We start from the raw sequence: 20156 nt of genomic DNA on the forward strand, positions 1-20156 counted from the left end.
CTGGGACCCCGCGGTGGGGTGACACCCCCTCTTTGTCCCCACAGTGCAGTTTGAGAGCCCCGAGCGCTCCCCCAGCCTGTCCCGGCAGCTGCCGCCGCCCCCCCAGCCCCCCCAGGGGCCAGACTGGGCTGCCCCCCCAGGCACGTGGACACCTCGCTGCCCCTGGAGAAGCAGGCGTGAGTCTGGGGGGTCCCCCCTCCACGGGGTGGCATCAACGTCCCAGTCATGCATGGTGGCACGAGGGCAGTTCCCTGGTGGGGAGGGTCCCCCACAGATGGGTCCCCATGGTGCTGGGTGCCCCATGGCATGGTTGGTCCCTTTGACGTGGTTGGGTGCTCCATGGCAAGGATGGATGTCCATGGTGTGGAGAGTCTTCATGGGGTTGAGGGTGCCCCATGGCATGGGGGGGTCCTCATGCTGTGAAGGATACTCCATGGCATGGATAGGTTCCTCTGGCATGGAGGGTGCCCCATGGCATGGGTGGGTCCCTGTGGTGTGGAGGGTGCCCCACGGTATGGTTGGGTGCCCCATGGATGGGTCCCCATGGCATAGAGGGTCCTCAAGGCACAGGTGGTCCCTTTGGCGCGGATGGGTGCCCCATGCCTTAGTCAGTCCCCAGGATGTAGAAGGTGCCCCGCGGCATGGTCAGGTCGCTGTGGGGTGGATGGGTCCCCATGCCGCAGAGGGTGCCCCGCGTTGCTGATGGGCCCGAGTGGTGGGGACTTGCCCCATAGTTCGGAGGGTGCCCCGTGGTGCAGAGGGGTCCTGGGCCCCAGCGCCATGTGGCGGGGTGCCACTTGCCGGGTGCCGGGGTGCCACGTGCCGGGGTGACGCACGCTGCCGCGCAGGTGGTACCACGGCCCCATTGGGCGGGCGGGCGCCGAGACGCTGCTGGCGCTGTGCCGCGAGGGCAGCTTCCTGGTGAGGGACTGCGAGACCAGCCCCGACGACTACTCACTCTCGCTCAGGTGAGCGCGGGGCCACTGGAGGGGACACGGGGACGGCCCCGGGGACAACCCCGGCGTGGGGGGGGCATGAGGGGTGCCCGGGTACAGGGACTGGGCTGCGAGCATGGTGCTTGCATCCGTGTGCTGGCGTCTGTTTGCATGTTCCCCCGTGATCCACATTGACGTGCACCTGCGTGTGCAGGCGTGGCCAGGCCGTGCGCCGCCTGCCTCAGTTTCCCCTCCCCACCTGCAGGAGCAGCCACGGCTTCGTGCACGTGAAGCTCACGCGGACGCGGGAGCAGCACTTCGTGCTTGGCCGCGCTGGTGCCGTCTTCCCCTCTGTGCCCGAGGCCGTGCGGCACTACACGGCGCGGGCGCTGCCCATCCGCGGCGCCCGCCACCTCTCCCTGCTCTACCCCGTGGCCCGCGCAGCCCTTGTGACCCCAGTGCCACCTGAGACTCCCCCAGCTGTGGCCCCCCCGGTCCTGAAGCCCCCCGATTAAAAGCCGACGTGTGGCCCGTGCGCTCTGCGGCACGTAGGCATGGCGATGGTCTGGTCCCTCTTGGTGTTCAACTCTATGGTGCCACTGAGGGAAGGCATGACACCCTGAGGCAGGACAACGTGGTGGTCCTGCCACCAGCCCCATCCTGGTCCCACCACGTGGGCTTCTGCCCCTGCGCCCACTCCCACCCACCAGCCCCCCAGGGGTCTGGGCCAGGGTGTCCAGGTGAGCCCCCCACCCCCCAGAACTTGGCCTTGGGGACAATGTGTGGGGGTGGCATGGCCCGGGTCACCCACCATCAACCTCGCCTGCATGGTGTGGGGGGCTGGTGGCACTGGCCCCCCCGGGGGTCCATGCCGGGGGGAGCGGGTGCTTCCTGCGCGGTCGGTGCCGCCCTCGCTGGCCGGGTGCCGGCGCGAAAGGGGGCCATGGGACCGCAGAGCGGCTTCCCTGAAACGGGGGTTCCGGGGGGCCGCCTGCCCCTGGCTAGGCACCGGCCCCCCAGCACACCGGCCCGTGCTCGGCGGGCCAGGCCGGGTGCGCCGGGGGGCACCAGATGCCAGGGGGTCGGTGCTGCAGGCGCCGCGCGGGAGACAGCAAGCGGGGTGGCAGGATGCCCCAAAACAGCTTTTTGGGGGATTTTTCTGGAGAAAGGCAGATCTTGGGGGGGGACGGGGGGGCTGCTCTCAGGGCTGAGGGGTGACGGGGGGGGCCCGTGCCCACTGCAGGCCCCCGGTATGTGCTGTTCTCCATCACCGTGTGGGGCAGCAGCCACTTCCTGGGGGTCTGTGCTGAGGGGGACAGCATGTTCGGGTAGATGCCCATGTCTGGGGGGGGCAGTGGGTGCTGGGGGGCACAGGACTGGGCATGGCCAGCCCCGGCCCCCGAGACATGGCACGGTGGCTGGCACAGCTGGGGACCCCCGGGGGGCCCCCCTGGGTGTCCCCAGCCTGGGAGGTGTCTGGGGTGAGCCCCAATGCGGGGGATGCAGCAGGTGGGGGGGGTACGGGCACAGGGGTATTTGGGCACAGGGCAGGGTACAAGGGTAGGTGGGCCTGGGGCATTTGAGGCGGGGGGAGAGGGGCATGGGGTATTGCAGGGGGCCGGGGCAGCGGGGTGCAGGCGGGCGGCACACAGCAGCACCCCACGTCCTTCCCCCACTCGAGCTGCAGCAGGTCCTGGGGCTCGGCCACTGGCACCACAGGGCCACCCCGCCGTCACCCGTGCCTGGTAACGGTGCTGGGGTCGTGAGGGGCTGTCGCCCACCCTCCCTGTGCCACCCAAGGCCGCCCCAGGGTCCGGGAGCCAGGTCTGCTGCCTGCGCGGCCCCCTCCCCGCTGGCCGCACACCGCTCGGCACGTCCCTCTGTCCCCATCCTGTCCCCACACACGTTATCTGCCCCCGTCCTGCCCCCTCCCCACGCCCCCCATCCTGCCCCCCCGCCACAGCCATGTCACCCACCTCTGTCCACCCCGCATCTCTGTCCCTCCCTCTCGGTCCCCAAGCCCCCTCCGGTCCCCCCTCAGGACGGACGTCCCCAGCAGCCCCCTTGCCCAGGCCGTCACGCAGGGGCCAGCCTGAGCCCCATGTCCCCTCCCGTGCCCCCTAAACGGCCTGTCCCCAAGCCCACCAGCCAGGCACAGGCCCCCAGGCGCTGTCCCCTCTGTCACCCCCAGCCAGCCCTGTCCCCCCACTCACCACCAAGGGAGGGAATGAGGACCCCAAGCCCACACACCCCAGTGCCAGCCTGGCCACCCTGCTCTGAGGGGCCGTGTCCTCAGGGGGTCCCTGTCCCCAGACGGGTCCTGTCCCCAAGCTGTCCCCGTCCCCAAAGTGCCGCTGTCCCCGCAGTGTCCTGGCCCCTTGTCACCCATGTTGACTCGCTGTGACACCACCGGCGTCCTGCCACCGTGCTGCGCAGCCCCGGGGAAGGGGACGGGGATGGGGATGGGTGACACTGTCTGGAGCAAGGGCAGGGGGTGGCACCATCTCAGACCCCCCAGCCCAGGCATTGGGACCTGGGGCGACTCCAGCCTGGCCCCACGTATGGGGGGGGATGTGCCACCCAGGGACCCCCACTGGGACCCACCGGAGGGGGACACGACCTGACCCCAGAGCATGGCCTCGTGGGGAGCGTGGGGGTCTCGTGCTGGGAGACACCCGTGCCCAGTGTGGCAGTGCCCCCCGCTCTGCCCCCCCGGCACCCCTGAGACTCCTGTGCCCCGTCCCTGGGGGGCCCGGAGGTGCCCCTGCCTTGGGGGAGTCATCGCCCTCCTTGCCCGGGGGTGCTGGTTTGGGAGAGTGTCAGCGGGTCTCCCTCTCCGGAGGGGCCCCCCGTGTTCCTGGGGGGGTGCCTCAGGCTCCCCCTTGCTCGGGGGGCGGCGGGGCCCAGCCCCATGGGGTGTCCGCGCCCGCCCCTCCTGGACTACATCTCCCAGCATGCCGCGGGGCGGCGCCCAGGGCTACTCCCCCAGCCCGAGTCCCGGCGGCCGGACTACGCTTCCCGTCGTACCCCGCGGCGGGGCGGGGCCGGGCGGGGCGGGGCGGGGGGCGCCGCTCCCCCTTTGTTGGTGTCGGCGGGGCCGAGCGGCGGCGGGGCCGGCCCGGTATGGGCGACCAGGTGGGGCCGGGCGGGGGGCGAGCGGCCGGGGGGAGGAGGACGGGGAGGGAGGGAAGGGAGAGGGAAGGATGGAGGAGAGGGGGGCGGGGGCCGGGCTGGAGGAAGAGGGGCTGGAGGGATGAAGGGCTGGAGGGAGGAGGGAGGTGTGGAGGAAGGAGGGATGCAGGGGTTAAGGGCGGCCAGAGGAGGGAAGGGGTGCAGGAGGGGTGCAGGAGGGGTGGAGGAGGGGATGGAGGGGGGGATGGAGGGATGGAAGTGGGGATGGAGGGATGGAGGAGGGGATGGAGGAGGGGATGGAGGGGGGGAGTGAGAGGTGCAGGAGGGAAGGAGGGGTGAAGGAGGGATGGAGAAGAGAGGGAGGGGTGCCAGAGGGATGGAGTGAGAGGTGCGGGAGGGAAGGAGGGGTGCCAGGCTGTGCCGCTCGCTGCCCACACACACACACACACACACACTCTTGCCAAGTCATCCCGCTCCCGCCATGCCGGCAGAGCCCGGCCCGGGGGTCCCCGCTGCGCGCCCGGGGCCGGGGGGAAGGTGGGGGCCGGGGGCGCTGACCGCGGGCCGGGCGGCCGGGCAGGAGGCTCTGCGGAAGATCATCACCACCCTGGCCGTGAAGAATGAGGAGATCCAGAACTTCATCTACTCCCTCAAGCAGATGATGCAGAACGTGGAGGTACCGGGGACCCCGCCCTCCCCCCGAGGACCCCCCTCCCCGCCCCGGCACGCCGGGGTCCCGCACCCGGCTGGCGTGGCACCCGCTGACGCCCCGCGCGTTGTGACCAGGCCAACTCGTCGCGGGCGCAGGAGGACCTGGAGGGCGAGTTCCAGTCGCTGTACGCGCTGCTGGACGAGCTGAAGGACGAGATGCTGATGAAGATCAAGCAGGACCGCGCCAGCCGCACCTACGAGCTGCAGGTCAGCGCCCGCCCTGCGCGCCCCCCAACCCGGCGGCACCCTCGCCCACCGCCGCCCCTCTCCCCTCCCCACGCCAGGCCCAGCTGGCGGCGTGTGCCAAGGCCCTGGAGAGCTCGGAGGAGCTGCTGGAGGCGGCCAACCAGGCCCTGGGGACGGCCAACCACCATGACTTCCCCCAGGTGCGTGCCCACCGGCGCGGGGGGATGTCCCCGTCCGGCTGCCCCCTGCGCTGGGGGTGTCCTGACCCCCCCTTGCCAGCCTGTCGATGCCACCCCGGGGCTGCGCTCACCCCGGGCGGGCACTCTCCTTTCTTTCTGCGCTGGGCACGGGGGCAACGCTGGGCTGGCTGTGCCCGCTGTGGGGCTGGCGGGGAGCGCGGAGACCCCCCGGGCTGAGCCCCAGAGCTGCCCGGTGCCCCCTTTCTCCCTAGACAAAGGGAGACCGTGGCGGGGACACGGGGGGCACCGGCGGGTGTAGGGAATGCCGTGCCCCGGGGGTGCTGCGGCTGCGGGGAACCGCTGTGGGGCTGTGGGGATGCTGTGCCGCAGGGTACCGCAGTGGGGGTCCGGGCACGCCGTGCCACGCCGGCACTGGAGTGGGGGTCCGGGCACGCTGTACCGCGCTGGCTCCTGGCACTGCTGTCTCACCTGCTGCTTTTTTTCCTCCTCTTTTCCTCTGCGCTCGCAAGGCTGCCAAACAGATCAAGGATAGGTACGGCACCCCCGTGCCCCCCAGTCCCACTAACCCCCACCCTCCTCGCAGCCAGGGACCCGCGGCGGGTGGCCCTGTGGGTGCTCCCACCCTTCCCACGGCCACATGGGGCGGGGGGTGAGCAGTCAGGGCTGGGTGGGTGTCAGGCTCCCGGCTCCGCTGACCCCCGGCCCCGTGTCCCCCTTCAGCGTGACGATGGCACCTGCCTTCCGCCTCTCGCTCAAGGCCAAGGTGAGCGACAACATGAGCCACTTGATGGTGGATTTCGCCCAGGAACGCCGCCTGCTGCAGGCCCTCGCCTTCCTGCCAGGTATCGCCCGCGGGCGACGGGTGACGGGGACATGGGACACGGCGGGTGGGGCTCTCCCGGTGCGAGGGAAGTGCCGGGGGCACGGGGGGCTGTGCCAGCCTGGCAAGGGGACAGCGCAAGGATGGGGGTCCAGGGCTTCAGGGGTCTGCTGGGTGCCAGAGGATGGGTTGAGGAGCTGGGGGGGGGTGCCAGGTCTGGGGGAACCCTGCGGTAGGTGCCAGGGATGGAGGGATTGTGGGGGGAGGTTGGGGACCCTAGGGTGCTGTGCCCACGGGTCCTGCGGTGCCGTGCCTGGGGTCTCTGAGGTGCTGAGCCCGTGGGGTCTGGGGGTGCCCCGGCGGTGCCAGGGACCCCCTGGCTGGCAGCAGGGCTGCAGCGTGGGGGGACCCTGGCACGGCTGCTCCCGCGGGCAGTGCCCAGCACCCCCGAGATCGACCTGGCGGAGTCGCTGGTGGCCGATAACTGTGTGACGCTGGCCTGGAGGATGCCCGACGAGGACAGCAAGATCGACCACTACGTGCTGGAGTACCGCAGGACCAACTTCGAGGGGCCGCCCCGCGCCAAGGAGGACCAGCCCTGGATGGTGGTCGAGGGCATCAAGGGCACCGAGTACACCCTCTCCGGTGAGGGCACGGGCAAAACCAGCCCCAGGGGTGCCAGGCTGGGAGCGGGCACTGCGGGTGGCAGCCTGGGGTGGTCCCGGGGGGCTGGGTGGCAATGGCAGGCTTTCTAGGGGACATGGGGGTCGCAGTGCCACCCCATGCCCCCTTTTGTGACCCTGCTGTGCCCACAGGGCTGAAGTTTGACATGAAGTACATGAATTTTCGGGTACGGGCATGTAACAAGGCTGTGGCGGGCGAGTTCTCTGAGCCGGTCACTTTGGAAACGAGAGGTGGGTACCCGGGGGGTGGCAGGGCACGCGTCACCCCCCGCGCCACCCCATGCTGCCCCTTCCCAAGCGTGCCAGGGGTCTGTCACCCCTTGGTGAGGGCAGGGGAGGCGCTGACGGTGGCTGTCCCCAGCGTTCATGTTTCGGCTGGACGCCAGCACGTGCCACCAGAACCTGCGGGTAGAGGAGCTCAGCGTGGAGTGGGACGCCACGGGCGGCAAGGTGCAGGACGTCAAGGCGCGCGAGAAGGACGGCAAGGGCAGGACGGCTTCGCCCGCCAACTCGCCTGCCAGGTAATGTCACCCCCGCTTGGCACCCCAGCATCGCCCCCTCCCCAGGTAGTGCCAACCCAGCCCTCCTTGCCGGCGTCCGTCTGTCCTAGGGTGGTGCAGTCGCCCAAGAGGATGCCCTCGGGTCGTGGGGGCAGAGATCGCTTCACCGCCGAGTCCTACACGGTTCTGGGTGAGAGCTGGGGCACCCAGTGTGTGCTGGTGGGGACCCTGCTGGCACCCAGGGGTGCGGGAGGGGATGGGGGCACTGAAGGGAGAGGGTGGTCCTGAGGGCGCCGGGAGTGACATAGGTGGGCACGGGGCACCCAGAGGGACCTGGTGTGGCTGGGGACAGGACGGGGCACCCCCGTGGGTGCCCCGGGCAGAGCCGTGCCCCGTGCCCACAGGTGACACGCTGATCGATGGGGACGACCACTACTGGGAGGTGCGGTACGACCGGGACAGCAAAGCTTTCGGCGTGGGGGTGGCGTATCGCAGCCTGGGCAAATTCGACCAGCTGGGCAAGACCTCGGCCTCCTGGTGCCTCCACCTCAACAACTGGCTGCAGGTCAGCTTCAGCGCCAAGCACGCCAACAAGGCCAAGGTGCTGGACGTGCCCGTGCCCGACTGCATCGGCGTCTACTGCAACTTCCATGAAGGTGGGTGCAGGATGGGACGGGGCTGGGGCGGTGCCGGGATGGGCGCAGGGACTGCCACCACTGTGGGCCTTGCCACCATCGTGGGCACCAGCGTGTCCACTGTGGGCATTGCCACCACCACCGTGGGCACCAACACGTCCACTGTGGGCAGTGCCACCACCATGGGCACCACCACCACGGGCACCACCACCACCGTGGGCACCAGTGTGTCTGCCATGGGCACCACCACCACTGTGGGCACTAGCATGTCCACTGTGGGCATTGCCACCACCATGGACGCCACCACCATGGACACCACCACGACCACAGGCACCAGCGTGTCCGCCATGGGCACCGCCACCACTGTGGGCACCAGCATGTCCACTGTGGGCATTGCCACCACCATGGGCACCATCACCACCGCTGGATGCTGTGCTGGGCGCTGCCAGCAGCGGGCACTGCAGGGGGGTGCGGAGCTGGGGGTCTGCAAGTCCTGTGCCCCCCTGTGCCCGCAGGGTTCCTGTCCTTCTACAATGCCAGGACCAAGCAGCTGCTCCACACCTTCAAGGCCAAGTTCACGCAGCCAGTGCTGCCTGCCTTCACGGTAAGGGGCAGGCAGGGCTGGGCAGCTCCTCGGGGGCTGCCGGTGGTGGGGTTCAGCCCCCCATGCCCGTGCCAGCCCCCCGCCCCGGCCCAGCCGCGCTCCTGTTGCCCGCAGGTCTGGTGCGGCAGCTTCCACGTCTCCTCGGGCTTGCAGGTGCCCAGCGCGGTGAAATGCCTCCAGAAACGCAACAGCACGGCCAGCAGCTCCAACGCCAGCCTGCCCTAGAGCCGTGCCCCCCGCGGGCACCCCCAGGCAAGAGCACTGAATGTACCCCTACCCCCCTCCCCAGAACGCGGCCCCCCTCCCCATGCGCTGCACTGGCAGGGCTGTGCCAGCCCCCGGGGCTGGGGTGCGCAGGCACCCGCGGCCCCGCCAGCTGCCCCCCCCCCCCCGTGCCGCCCCCCGTCTCGCTGGCAGGGGGGCTGGGCACGTCGCCCCTCACCATCGAGCGCTGCTTCTGGCCTGAAGAATAAATTGGGACGTAGGTGTGACACAGCTGTGGCTGGGGCGCGGGGCGCCGGGGGGCACCAGCCCCAGGTGGGGAAGGGTTTTGGGTGGGGGGGTTGTCCCCGTGCCACCCCCGCGGCTTGAGGAGCTGGGCTGGGGCTGAGGGGGACAGCACCTTTATTCGGGGCGGTGCCTGGTGTGCTGCCCCCCGAATATATGGGTTGTGGGTCTGTTGCTGCCCCCCGAGGGCTGTGCTGCCTCTACCTCCCCCCCCAGTGCCATCCAGTCCCTAGGGGGGGACCAGGGCCAGGGGGTTGGGGGGCAGCTTTGCCCGGGGCGGGGGGCACCGCTGCCCCAGCAGGTTCCTGGCATAAAGTGGGGGGCAGCCACGCCCCCCTCCCTGCGCCAGCACCCATCGGTCCTCAAGCCCCACACCCGCGCCGGGGGCGAGCGCCTGGCAGAGGACCCAGGCACCCCCTGTGCCCCCCTTCCAGGCCTCCCCCCTCCCCAGGTATCCAGCCCCCCCCCACCGCGGCCGTGGGGTGGCAGCAGGGCTCGGCGGGGGGGGCAGGACAGGGCGCCGAGCTCTGGGGGGTCTCGCTCATCCGTGGAGAAGGCTGGGGGTCAGCAGAGGGGTGCCCCCGCGCTGCCTCAGGCCCCCCTCCCCAGCCCTGCTGGCGTGTAGGTCTGCTGCTCCGGGGTGGCCCCAGCTGTGGGGGTCCCCCGGCCCCCCCGGGGGCTGCAGCGCAGGGCGGTGGGGGTCAGGGACGGCTTCAGCGCACTGAGTCCATGGGGCCGGGGGTGCCGGAGGGGGTCGCGCCCCCCCGCCCCCCGTCTCCTCCCGGTTCTCACCATCCGCTTGCACACACCCTGGAGCAGAGAGCAGGGGGGTTGGGGGGTGTCACAGACCCTCTGCCTGCCCCCGACACCCCCAAGCCCCCCTAGACCCCCAGTGCCAGCCTGCGCCCCCCCCAATGCCATCCCGCAGCACCCCAACACTCGTGCAGTGCTCCAGCAATCCCCAAGCACCCCAAAGCCCCCCCCAGATCCTGCTGAGACCCCAGAGCCCCCCACAGCCCCCCGTGCCCTGGGGCGCGGCACCACCTCGGCCAGCGAGGAGCTGCCATGCTGGGGGGTGTGGTGTCACTCGGGGACCCCTGTGGGTGCCCTCTGGGGTGCCCCATTTCCTGCCCACAGCCTCCACAGATCACGGGCCCTGGGGGGGGTCCCCAGCCCTTTGGTGGGTCCCAGTCCCTTAGGGGTCCCAGCCTTGGGGGTCCCAGTTCCCAGGGATCCCAGCCTTGGCGGTCCTGATCCCTGGATGTCCCAGCTCTTGGGGGTCCCAGTTTCCTGGGGGTCCCAGTCCTGGGGATCCCAGCCTTGGGGGTCCATCACCTTGAGGGTCCCAGACCCTTGGGGGTCCTGGCCCTTAGGGATCCCAGTCCCTTGGGAGTCCCAGTCCCTTGGGGTCCCGGTTCCCAGAGATCCCGGCCCTGGAGGGGGTCCCAGCTCCTCAGGGTGCCCAGCCCTGAGGTCGTCAGGCCCCCATGGGTGCCAGTCCCTCAGGTGCCAATCCTTGTGGGTCCCAGCCCCCAAGTGTCCCAGCTGCTGGGGGTTCCAATCCCTTGAATCCCAGCCCAGGGGTCCCGGTCCTTGTGGGGCCCATCCCAGGGGCTCAGGTGGGTGCCTGGCAGGGGGTCCCCATCCCCAGGGCCAGCCCGGCTCTGTCCCATGTCACTCAGCGACGGGTCCACGTTGGTGACATAGCTCTGGTCCACGCGGCTCAGCAGCAGCGTGCTGCCGCAGGGGCTGCGTCAGCGGGGGCTGCCACCCCTCACGTGGGGACCCGCGCCCAGGACACCCCTCGCATGGGGACCCGCGCCCCGATGGCACCCCTTGTGCAGGGACACGCGCCCAGGACACCCCTCGCAGGGGCACCTGCGCCCCGATGGCACCCCTCGTGCGGGGACACGCGCCCAGGACACCCCTCGCAGGGGCACCTGCGCCCGGGGGCACCCCTCACATGGGGACCCTGTGCCACGATGCCACCCATCCCTTGTCCCCCCCACCGGTGCCCCCGCGGCCGTGCCCCCCTGCAGCCACTCGGCCTCGAAGGACAAGCCCTGCCCCAGGCTGGGCTCCCACCCTCACCTCCACGGGGGTCTCAGCACGGGGGAACCCCCAGTGTCACCCAGGGGTCCCACCTTGGGGGTCCCAGCCTGGGGGAGGTGGGTGGGAGGGGGTGCTGGCCCAGGGGTGTCTCTGGGGTCCCAGCCTAGAGGGGTGGGTGGGGTCCCAATCCCGGGGTCCCATCCTGGGGGTCCCGGCTCCAGGGGGCCCCAGGGGTCTCAGCCCGGGGATCCCAGGGGGGTCCCAGCTCCGGGGGGTCCCGCGGGGAGGCCCCAGCCTGGGGGAGCCCCAAGGCTCCCGGCCGGGACAGCGCACCCTGGGGTCCCGGGGGTCCTGCCCGGGCCCCCCCGCAGCGCGGCCCGAGCCCTCCGGTAGCTCGCGGGGCCCCGGGGGGGTGCCGGCCCACCTGCTCCCGCGGCCCCCGCTACCGCACGAAGCCCCCGTAGCCGCGCGGAGCCGGTCGCGCTCGCGGTCCCGGCGGGGCGGTGGCACCGGCCGGGCCCCCCCGCGCTGCGGGCACCGGGCAGCGCGGCCCGGGGCGGGGCTGTGGCCCTGTGTGCGTGTGTCCCCCCCGGGGCCGGTGTCCCCGGTGCCCGGCCCCGGTGGCCCTCCCCGCCCTCCACCGCCCCCCTGCTCCGCCGGGCGGGGCGGGGCGCGCGGGGCCGCCCTGTCACGTGGCGCCGCCGCGCGCACCGGGAGCGGCGGGAGCGGCGGGAGCGGAGCATGGCAGGTACCGGCGGCGCGCGCCGGGCGCGCACCGGGCACGCACGCACCGACACGCGCACCGGCCGCCCGCCCACGCCCGCGCCGGCCGCGGATACGCACGGTGCACACGCACCCGCACCCCCACGCGCGGCGCGCACACCCTCGGGACGCGCGCGCGCACACATGCACCTGCGCGACCCCCCCCCCCCGCCCCCGTGCACACACGCGTGCACCTGCGCATGCTCACGCACGCGCCGATTCACGGACACGCGGGACCCTGGGTGGCACGGCTTGCAGGCGGCCGGGCGCTGGCTGTGCGCGCGCACGGGCGGGCACCCCGGGGCGCCCACGCGGCGGGGACGGGGACACCCCGGGACACCCGTGGGGCAGGACCAGGGCAGGGGCCGGGGCCGTGCTCCCCCCGCGACCCTGTGCCCCCCGCGCCCCTCTGGCTTCTGGGGACCTGCTGGGCCAGGGGAGCGTCGTCCCCGTGTCCCCGTGTCCCTCAGCCGTGTCCTCATGTCTCCGTGTCCCCATGGCTCCATGTCCCCCAGCCATGTCCCTGTGTCCCCCTGTTCCCCAGCCGTGTCCCCTGGCTCCGTGTCCCCATGGCTCCGTGTCCCCCAGCCGTGTTCCCGTGTCCCCGTGTCCCCCAGCCGTGTCCCCATGGCTCCATGTCCCCATGGCTCTGTGTCCCTGTGTCCCCCACTCATGTCCCTGTGTCCCCGCGTCCCCCAGCCATGTCCCCATGTCCCCGTGTCCCCCAGCTCTGTCCCCATGGTTCCGTGTCCCCGTGTCCCCATATCCCCGTGTCCTCCAGCCATGTCCCCATGGTTCCGTGTCCCCGTGTCCCCATATCCCCGTGTCCTCCAGCCATGTCCCCATGGCCCCTAGTCCTCTATCGTCATGTCCCTGTGTCCTCACACCCCCACATCCCCTATCCCCACCCTCCTGGCCCTGGGTCCCCTCTCCCCCCACCCCCATCCCTGAGTCCTCATGTCCCTCTGTCCATCCCCCCGTGTCCTTGTGTCCCCATGTCCACGTCTTCCTGTCCCCATCTCCCTGTGCATCCCTGTCCCAGCACCCCCATCTGCAGGCAGACACAAGGGGCCACTCAAGGGTGCTCTAGGGGGGACGCCCCTGGGTGCTGCCCCCAGGGAGGACCCCACACCGTGTGTCCCGTCCCGCAGCGCTGACGGCCGCCTCCCCCGGCGGGGACGAGTGCCTGGAGGAGGACGAGGACGAGCTGGAGCCAGGGCTGGACGAGGCGGAGGCCGAGCCGGAGGGTGGGAGCGGGGTGAAGGCGGCGGGGGGCACCCGGGGGGCCGTGCTCACCCGCCGCGGCATCACCCTCCGTGTCCTGCTCCGCGACGGGCTCCTCGAGCCGGCCCGCGGCGTCCTCTCCATCTACTACCTGGTGAGCCCGGCTGGCGCGGGGCCACCGGACGGGGCCAAGGGGACAGGGATGGGGGCCGGGGGGCCGGCGGGTGCCTCCCCGGCTCACCCCGTGCTCCCCAGGGCAAGAAGTTCGTGGGGGACCTGGGGGCGGACGGGACCATCACCTGGCAGGAGACGGGGCAGGTCTTCAACTCGCCCAGCGCCTGGGCCACCCACTGCAAGCGCCTGGTGAACCCCGCCAAGAAGTCGGGGTGCGGTTGGGCATCCGTCCGCTACAAGGGCCAGAAGCTGGACCAGTACAAAGCCGCTTGGCTGCGCAAGCACCAGCCCAACGCGCCGCCCGCCGAGGAGGTGGGTCGGGACCCCCTCTCCGGGACCTTCGGGTGCCCCACGGTGTGGGTGGGAGGGGTGGGTGCCAGCCCAGTGCTGCCCGCAGAGCCTGGCCAGCGAGGGTGAGGAGGAGGAGATGCCCGAGGAGGAAGAGGAGGAGGCGACGAGGGAGGGTCGGGCGCCCATGCCGGAGCCGGCAGCTACCAAAAAACCGGAGGAGAGGAGCAAGAAGCAGCAGTGCAAGAGCCTGACGGAGCCGGCGGGGACGGGTAAGGTGGTGGGGGCCCGGGGGGTCCTGGGGGCCTGGGGCTGCCTGGCAGCGGTGACGGGGCGTTGTGCTTGGCAGATCCCGGCCCCCCGGGGAAAAAGCTGGAGACCAAACCCCGGGTGCCCGTGCGCTACTGCACCCTGGGCACCCGCGACTCGGCCAGGTAGGGTGCGACGGCGATGGGGACCCCAGCCCCATGGGTGCCCCCGCCAGCCGCACGGGTGCAGGAGGGGCTGGGGGCGGCTGTGGCAGGGGGGCTGCGGCTCTTCCAGGAACCCCCAGACCCTGGTGGAGGTGACATCCTTCGCCGCCATCAACAAGTTCCAGCCCTTCAACGTGGCCATTTCCAGCAACGTCCTCCTGCTCCTGGTGCGTCCCCTCCAGGGGACAGGGTGGGACGTCCAGGGGACGTCTCTGGTGGCACTGGGGACACCCGCGGGGAGGAGGGTGTCCCCGGCGTCATTTTAGGGCCAAGCTGTAGATTTGAACCTTTTCCTTTAGGATTTCCACAGCCACCTGACGCGGAGCGAAGTGGTGGGGTACCTGGGCGGGCGGTGGGACACCAACACACAGCGTAGGTAGTGGGGTGGGCGGGTGGGTGGGCGACTCCCCCAGCCCACCGCGGAGCCACCCACCCCTGTGCCCCCCACCCCGCAGTGCTGACGGTGCTGCGAGCCTTCCCGTGCCGGACCCGCCTGGGCGATGCCGAGGCCGCCGGCGCCGTGGAGGAGGAGGTAAACCAGCCCCAGGGGCGGGGAGGTGGAGGGGGGTCTCGGGGGTCCCGGGGGACCCTGACCCACAGCGTCTGCCCGTCCCAGATCTGCCAGAGCCTGTTCCTGCGGGGGCTGTCGCTGGTGGGCTGGTACCACAGCCACCCCTTCGGCCCCGCGCTGCCCTCGCTGCATGACATCGATGCACAGATGGATTATCAGCTCAAGCTGCAGGGCAGCGGCAACGGCTTCCAGCCCTGCCTGGCCCTTATCTGCGGTAAGAGCCCCGCGGTCCCGCGGGTGCCGTGGCTACCACCGGCCCCGCCATGTCAGCCCCATCTGTGTCCCCCCCCAGGACCCTACTATCACGGCAACCCCGGCGTGGAGTCCAAAATCGCGCCCTTCTGGGTGATGCCGCCGCCGGAGGTAAGCGGTCGCCGGCCCCGTGGGGGGGTATTTGGGACGGGGGTGGTCCCAGTGCCATGGGGTGACGCCCTTCTCCTGTCCTCCAGCAACGGCCCAACGACTACGGCATCCCCATGGACGTGGAGGTGGCCTACATCCAGGACGGCTTCCTCACCAATGACGTCCTGCAGGAGATGGTGAGCGTGGGGTGGGGGCCCCAAAAACCCCATCCGCCCCAGCAAGGACAACTCCCTCGCCCCACGGGGGGGCTGGCCCGGCCTCCGCCACCCATCCCCGTCCCGCTGCCGGTGACGGCGACGGTCTCTGCGCCATCCCCGCCGCGCTGCCGATGACGGCGACGGTCTCTGCGCCATCCCCGCCGCGCTGCCGAGGCCTCGGTGCCGCAGGGGCGGGGGGGCCACGTGCCCGACGCCAGCACAGCCCTGGTGCCTGCAGCCCTTCTCTCCCCTCACCCCAGACGCTGCTGGTGGAGTTTTACAAGGGAGCCCCCGACCTGGTGAAGTTTCAGGAGCTGTGGAGTCAGGATCAGACCTACCTGGACAAACTGAAGGTGAGGAGGGGGCTTCCTCCGCTGGACTGGGTGCGGAGGGGGCTTTAGCCCCCCCCGCTGTTTTAATTAACCGGGCTGCGTCCCCGTCTCAGGGCTCCCTGGCCTCCCGCACCCCCAAAGACCAGAGCTTCGCCCCCATCCTGGAGCAGATCTACAGCCTCCTCAAGCTCAGCAGCTGAGGGGCCGGGAGCCCCCCCTTCGACTCGGACCAGGCGCCTTCCCTGCAGCCAGGGCTGGGCTCGGCAGCCCCCCCCAGCCCAAGGGGCTCACCCCGACCCGGCGCGGGGCAGCGCCGCGGGGACGCCGCATCGCCCGCTGCTCCAGGGAGCTCGGCCGAGGGGTCCCGGGACCCCGCCGGCTCCTGCCCTGCCCGGGCGTCCCGTGGCGGTGCCGGCCCGCGACCACGGCGGCGGGGAGGGCGGCGGTGGCGGCGGCGGGAGTCTCGGCTGTGCAGTTGTTTGTGGACGTGGTAGTTGATTAAAGAGCAGTTCCCGAGGGGCGGCCAGCATGTGGCTCCGCTGCCTTGGGGACATCTCGCCGGCGCGGCAGCGAGGGACGGTGCCGGTGGCCTCGTGGGCTGCAGCTGCCATCCAGCTGCCTGGTTTTGGGGGCCGAATCCTCTGGGCCGCTCCTCCAGCCCACCGTGGCCGTGCCGGAGCCTAGTCTTGCGCTCACAGAGAGGACGCAGCCGTTAGAAAGAAGAAAAACATTTAATACTTTCATTCAGAGATACAAGTCGAGATTTGTGGGTCGTCTTTTTTTTTTTTTCTCCTAAAAACCAGGAGAAACCATTAGAAAAAAAGGCCTAGCAAGTTGTCCCAGTTGACAAAACGCATTTCAATCCACCTGAGCAGGAGCCAGCGTTCCCGGGACGTGACCCCGGAGCCCACTGGGGAGAGGACAGAGGTGAGGGCCCCCGAGGATACCGGTCCCTGGGGCTCCCTGGGCCACCGGGAGCGAGGGGGAGCTGCCCCGTGCCCCCTGCGTCTGGGAGCGGGGTGACCGGTGAGCGCGCTCGGGGTGCAGGGCGGCGGGGGGTCGGACATACATCGCCATGCATGGTTACAGCCATCGCAGAGGGGCTGCGTAACTAACGGGAGCCGGGAGCAGCAGGGAGGGGGACGTGCCGCAGCACGGGCCCCCCGGCCGGCGCTAGCCGAGGAGAGGTGCCGGAGCCTGGCCAAGGCCGAGGAAGCGGGGGAAGAGCCCACTCTCCTAGCCAGGAAAACCAGGGAGTCGGGCGAGAGGTGGGGTGCGCAGTGCCGCTGCCGGGCCCCATCCTGCCCCCCGCGATAGGAACCTGCGGGCAGGCTCGGGGCGCAGGAGCGGCAGACGCGGCGCCGAGATGTACGATACCTTTTCCCACCAAACCCGGTGGCAGAGGGGCACATTGCTCCCCCTCCAGAAAGGTCGCTGTGGGGCAGAGTTGGGGGGCGCAGGAAAGGCACGTGTGGATCAGCCGAGCTCCAGCCCCAGAGCCCCAGTCCTGTGGCACGGGGTGCCAACGGCTCCCCGGGGGTGACCTGCTCTGCCCCACAGTGGGTAGACCCCAGGCTGTGGCCCAATTCCTCCCCCCTCCCCAAATTATCCCCCAGCTCTGACGGATGCGGTAGAGCTTGCAGTAGGAAAAGCCCAAGGTCCAGAAGCAACCTGGCTTAAAGTAATTAAAATCAAGGGCAGGAGGGAGCAGCCACCCCCTTTGGAGTCGAACTCTGCGTCCTGGACATCCCTGCTCTGTCCCTCTGGGGCAGGGGGGATGGCCCAGAGCCCCAGGCAGGGCTCAGCACCCGCGCCGTGGGGCTGGCTTAGTGTTTGATGGGTGTCGTAGTGTTGCTGTGCCGCGGCGTGCCGGCCCTGGGAGCGGGGAGAGCTGGGGTCCTCCATCGGTCTTGGGCTGTGGGTGAGGCTGGGCATCCGTGGGGAGCGGGGTAGTGTTCAACGGGGTGGGGGGTGAAGGGCTTGCCCCTCAGTGAGGCTAGGGGCTGGTGCTCAGGGCGAAGGATGCATCCCGGCTCTCCCACCTGGCTCATCCGGATGCTTGACCCAAAAGAAAGACAAAAACTGGACAGGGAGAGGCCTGCGACAATCGTACAGCCCGGGGGGACCTGGCAGGGCGCGCAAAGTACCGAAGTTCAAGCACCAGAAGGATAAAAAAAAAACAAAACCAAAAAAAAAAACCAAACCAACAAAAAAAAAGAAAATAACCAAATTCACAGGGGGTGAGGGGGCCGTTCGACCCTTCTGGCTTGTTCCCTGGTGGCAATCTCGCCCCGAGGTGACACAGAGAGAACGTGGCCCCGCCGGCGGGGAGGGCCAGTGTCGGGATGGAGGTGGAATGGAGGCTCGGCCCCACGCGAGCGGAGCGGGGACGGGAGCGATGCCGTTTCACTGAGGTAGCGGAACCAGCACTTCCACGTAGTTGAGGGGGAAGAAGCCCGACTGGCCGTTGATCATGCCCTCGTACCAGTTTTCGTCGATCTGGTTGGTCAGGGTGATGATGTCGCCTTCCTTGAAGCCCAGCTCGCCGTCATTTTCGGGTTCGAAGTCGTAGAGAGCCTTGCAGCAGGGCTGGTCCAGGGGGGCTGCGGGGAGAGGCGGCGGGGGGAGAGGTGAGCCAGGCCCCCTGCACAGCCCCTGCCTCAAGCCCCCGGCTCTGCCGACGCCGGGGACTCCTGCCACTCGCGCTGGCGGACGCTGGATCCGGATCCAGCACGGGATCATCAGCTCTGCCAGAGCCAGGGCTTGTGCAACTGGTTTCACCAGCCGGCTCTGCCCTGCCCGGGAGAAGCTGGCCCTTCGCTGTGCCCCCGCGGTGGCAAAACATTAACTCAGTTTAAATTCCTCACTGGCTTTTACCTCACTAGTTCCTCTGCCATCCTGCTGGAACCACCTTCCTTCCTGAGCTTCTCCCAAAGCAGACTCCCACCTCCAGCACCCCATGCTGCCCGTTCCTGCCTGGAATTCCCCCGCGCTAAGCTAAACTCCGACCTACGTTACACCACCACGCTGGAAACCGGGCGGCCAAAAGCCACATCGTTCCTCCAGAGAGAACCCGCCGGGCAGTTCGTCAGTCAGCTGACGACGGGGTTAGACATCAGTACGTGGAGGAGGACCCCGGGGGTGCCTCTGCATTAGAGGGGGCACCCCGAGCCTGAGGGCGATGGGAGGGGGAGGACTGTGACTGCCTCCCCGGGCAGAAGGCTTCAAATCAATGAGAAGCTCGGTGATGCGTGCAAGCCCCCCCCCCAAAAATGGGGAGAAAACCGAAGTCTCTTGCCCGCATCTCAGCTCCACGATTTAAGCAGCCAAACCTTCTGAGTGCAAAGGGGATTTTTTGTAGCAGGGAAAGCTGCTGCTTGCTCTGTCCATGCACTAACGTTTCGGGACGGGCACTCAGCTTTGCCGCTGTAGGGGTCCTGCTGAAAAGGGAGCGAGCTAACGGAGAGCACCTGCGTCTGCAGGGCCCCGTTCCCCTCCCTCCGTTCTAGAGCTCGTCCGAGCAGGGCAAGGGGAACGGCACGAACGGCAGCCAGCACATCTGGTCCGCCCAACGTCCACAGCAAGGACGGACCAAGCATTAGCAGAGAGCTCAGCAAACACCAAACACAGCAGCCAAGCAGGTTCAGATTTTGAGAGAACTTCCCAAAATGCCAGGGCCAGTCCCACCACCACAGCACTTCCCCTACACCAGGCTCCTCACGTCCTCCTGCGCCCTTGCTGCACCACCACGAGCTTTCCCCACCGCGACGGCTCTGAGCCACAGGCCCAGCCTGGCCTCGGGACCCCAACGGGACCCCACGGGGACCCCCCTGGGTCCCTTCAGCAGGAGCGCTGACCTGCAGACCCCACAGTCACAACCCATTTGAGGCTCCTCGCTGCCCAGCTGGGACCACGCGCCACAAAACCCGCGCAGCGTGCCAAGGCTCTACCCGCTCCCCCCAGCCTTCAGCAGCGGGGTACAGGGGTGCAGCATGAGCAGGAGTGGGAGAGATCCAAGCTGGGGTGCTTGTAACCAGAACGGGGTAATCCTTGAGATGTTTGATACCTCGTGCAAGAGCATCGGATCCCCGCGGCCTCGCGCAGGACGTGCCTGCATCATGATAGCTGCTACAGCTCCTCCGGGTGAGCAAAGGCCCCAGCTTTGGGGTGGCAAGTACCAGTATAGCATGGCTGTTTTAATTTGGGGCTTAGCTCGAGGCTTAGCTCAGCTTAGCTTAGCTGCGCCGTGCTGCAGGCCAGGCTCAGCACAGAGGTATTAGTGGCTCCAAGCGGCAGCGTCACGGAAGGAGGAGTGAGGAGGGATGGGGAGAGATGGTCACGCATCATGCAGTGCGGAGGGAGGAAACTCACGGATACTCCTGACGGAGGCCCGGGACGGCTTGTCGGATCGGAAAGAGGAGGAAGCTGCTTCCAAACAAAAAGAGACATGCTTAAAACGACGCAAACTGGAGAGAGGGAAAGGCAGGGTCCAAAGGGAGGGTCTGTTAGGAGAAACAAGGCAGCCCACGTGCTGTGTTAGAAACACGCCTGCCTCGCCGGGACCAGGGAGGGACGAATGCAGCGTGATGGAAGATGGGGAGGGAGTGAGAGATGCTTCATTTTTCCTGCGTGCCACTGCTGGCGCTGACTGGGCACCACAGGTGAGCGGCACGGGCTGGGGATCCCGCTGGGACGTCCCCAGAGCCAATATAAACAAAGGCTGCTGGGCCCCAAGAGAAAACAGCCTGAGTCCAGAGGCATTTCTGACATTTTTCAGAGCCACCAGCTCGTGCAGGCACATCCAGCA

General features: G+C 69.5%; 4 protein-coding genes across 6 annotated transcripts in view; 3 read left to right on the forward strand and 1 right to left on the reverse strand.

Moving 5' to 3' along the window:
- The window catches only part of SHD (Src homology 2 domain containing transforming protein D), a gene marked incomplete at both ends in the record, with an annotated part of 2752 nt that extends 1302 nt beyond the window's left edge, over nt 1–1450 (forward strand). Inside the window, 4 exon segments of the mRNA XM_082010899.1 lie at nt 45–110; nt 113–176; nt 849–968; nt 1201–1450. Of these exon segments, the coding sequence (XP_081867025.1) occupies nt 45–110; nt 113–176; nt 849–968; nt 1201–1450 (500 nt within the window).
- Nucleotides 1451–4590: 3140 nt separating this feature from the next.
- Nucleotides 4591–8734, forward strand: FSD1 (fibronectin type III and SPRY domain containing 1). Its single transcript, XM_082010843.1, has 12 exons — nt 4591–4743; nt 4854–4985; nt 5063–5164; nt 5674–5696; nt 5885–6006; nt 6420–6629; nt 6800–6898; nt 7029–7188; nt 7278–7357; nt 7572–7823; nt 8318–8406; nt 8521–8734. Exons 1-12 carry the CDS (start codon nt 4726–4728, stop codon nt 8629–8631), a joined length of 1398 nt encoding a protein of 465 aa, XP_081866969.1. The 5' UTR covers nt 4591–4725; the 3' UTR covers nt 8632–8734.
- A 2972-nt stretch (nt 8735–11706) lies between these two features.
- Nucleotides 11707–16846, forward strand: MPND (MPN domain containing; the record flags this gene model as incomplete). The annotated part of the gene is made up of 13 exons (XM_082010900.1): nt 11707–11713; nt 12846–13105; nt 13207–13437; nt 13523–13685; nt 13763–13847; nt 13957–14053; nt 14186–14258; nt 14342–14418; nt 14503–14671; nt 14750–14820; nt 14907–14996; nt 15278–15370; nt 15463–16846. The coding sequence occupies 13 exons, from the start codon at nt 11707–11709 to the stop codon at nt 15547–15549; spliced, it is 1503 nt and encodes a 500-aa protein (XP_081867026.1). The 3' UTR covers nt 15550–16846.
- Nucleotides 16847–17121: 275 nt separating this feature from the next.
- The window catches only part of SH3GL1 (SH3 domain containing GRB2 like 1, endophilin A2), a gene marked incomplete at its 5' end in the record, with an annotated part of 29411 nt that continues 26376 nt past the window's right edge, over nt 17122–20156 (reverse strand). For all 3 annotated transcript variants that reach the window (XM_082010845.1, XM_082010846.1, XM_082010844.1), the window contains 2 exons: nt 17122–17952; nt 19721–19774. In XM_082010845.1, coding sequence (XP_081866971.1) covers nt 17756–17952; nt 19721–19774 — 251 coding nt within the window. In that variant the 3' untranslated portion in view covers nt 17122–17755. The remainder of the gene's footprint in view (nt 17953–19720; nt 19775–20156) is intronic.

This window comes from Phaethon aethereus (assembly GCF_964289735.1).
Source record: "Phaethon aethereus genome assembly, chromosome: 26".
Lineage (NCBI taxonomy): Eukaryota > Metazoa > Chordata > Aves > Phaethontiformes > Phaethontidae > Phaethon > Phaethon aethereus.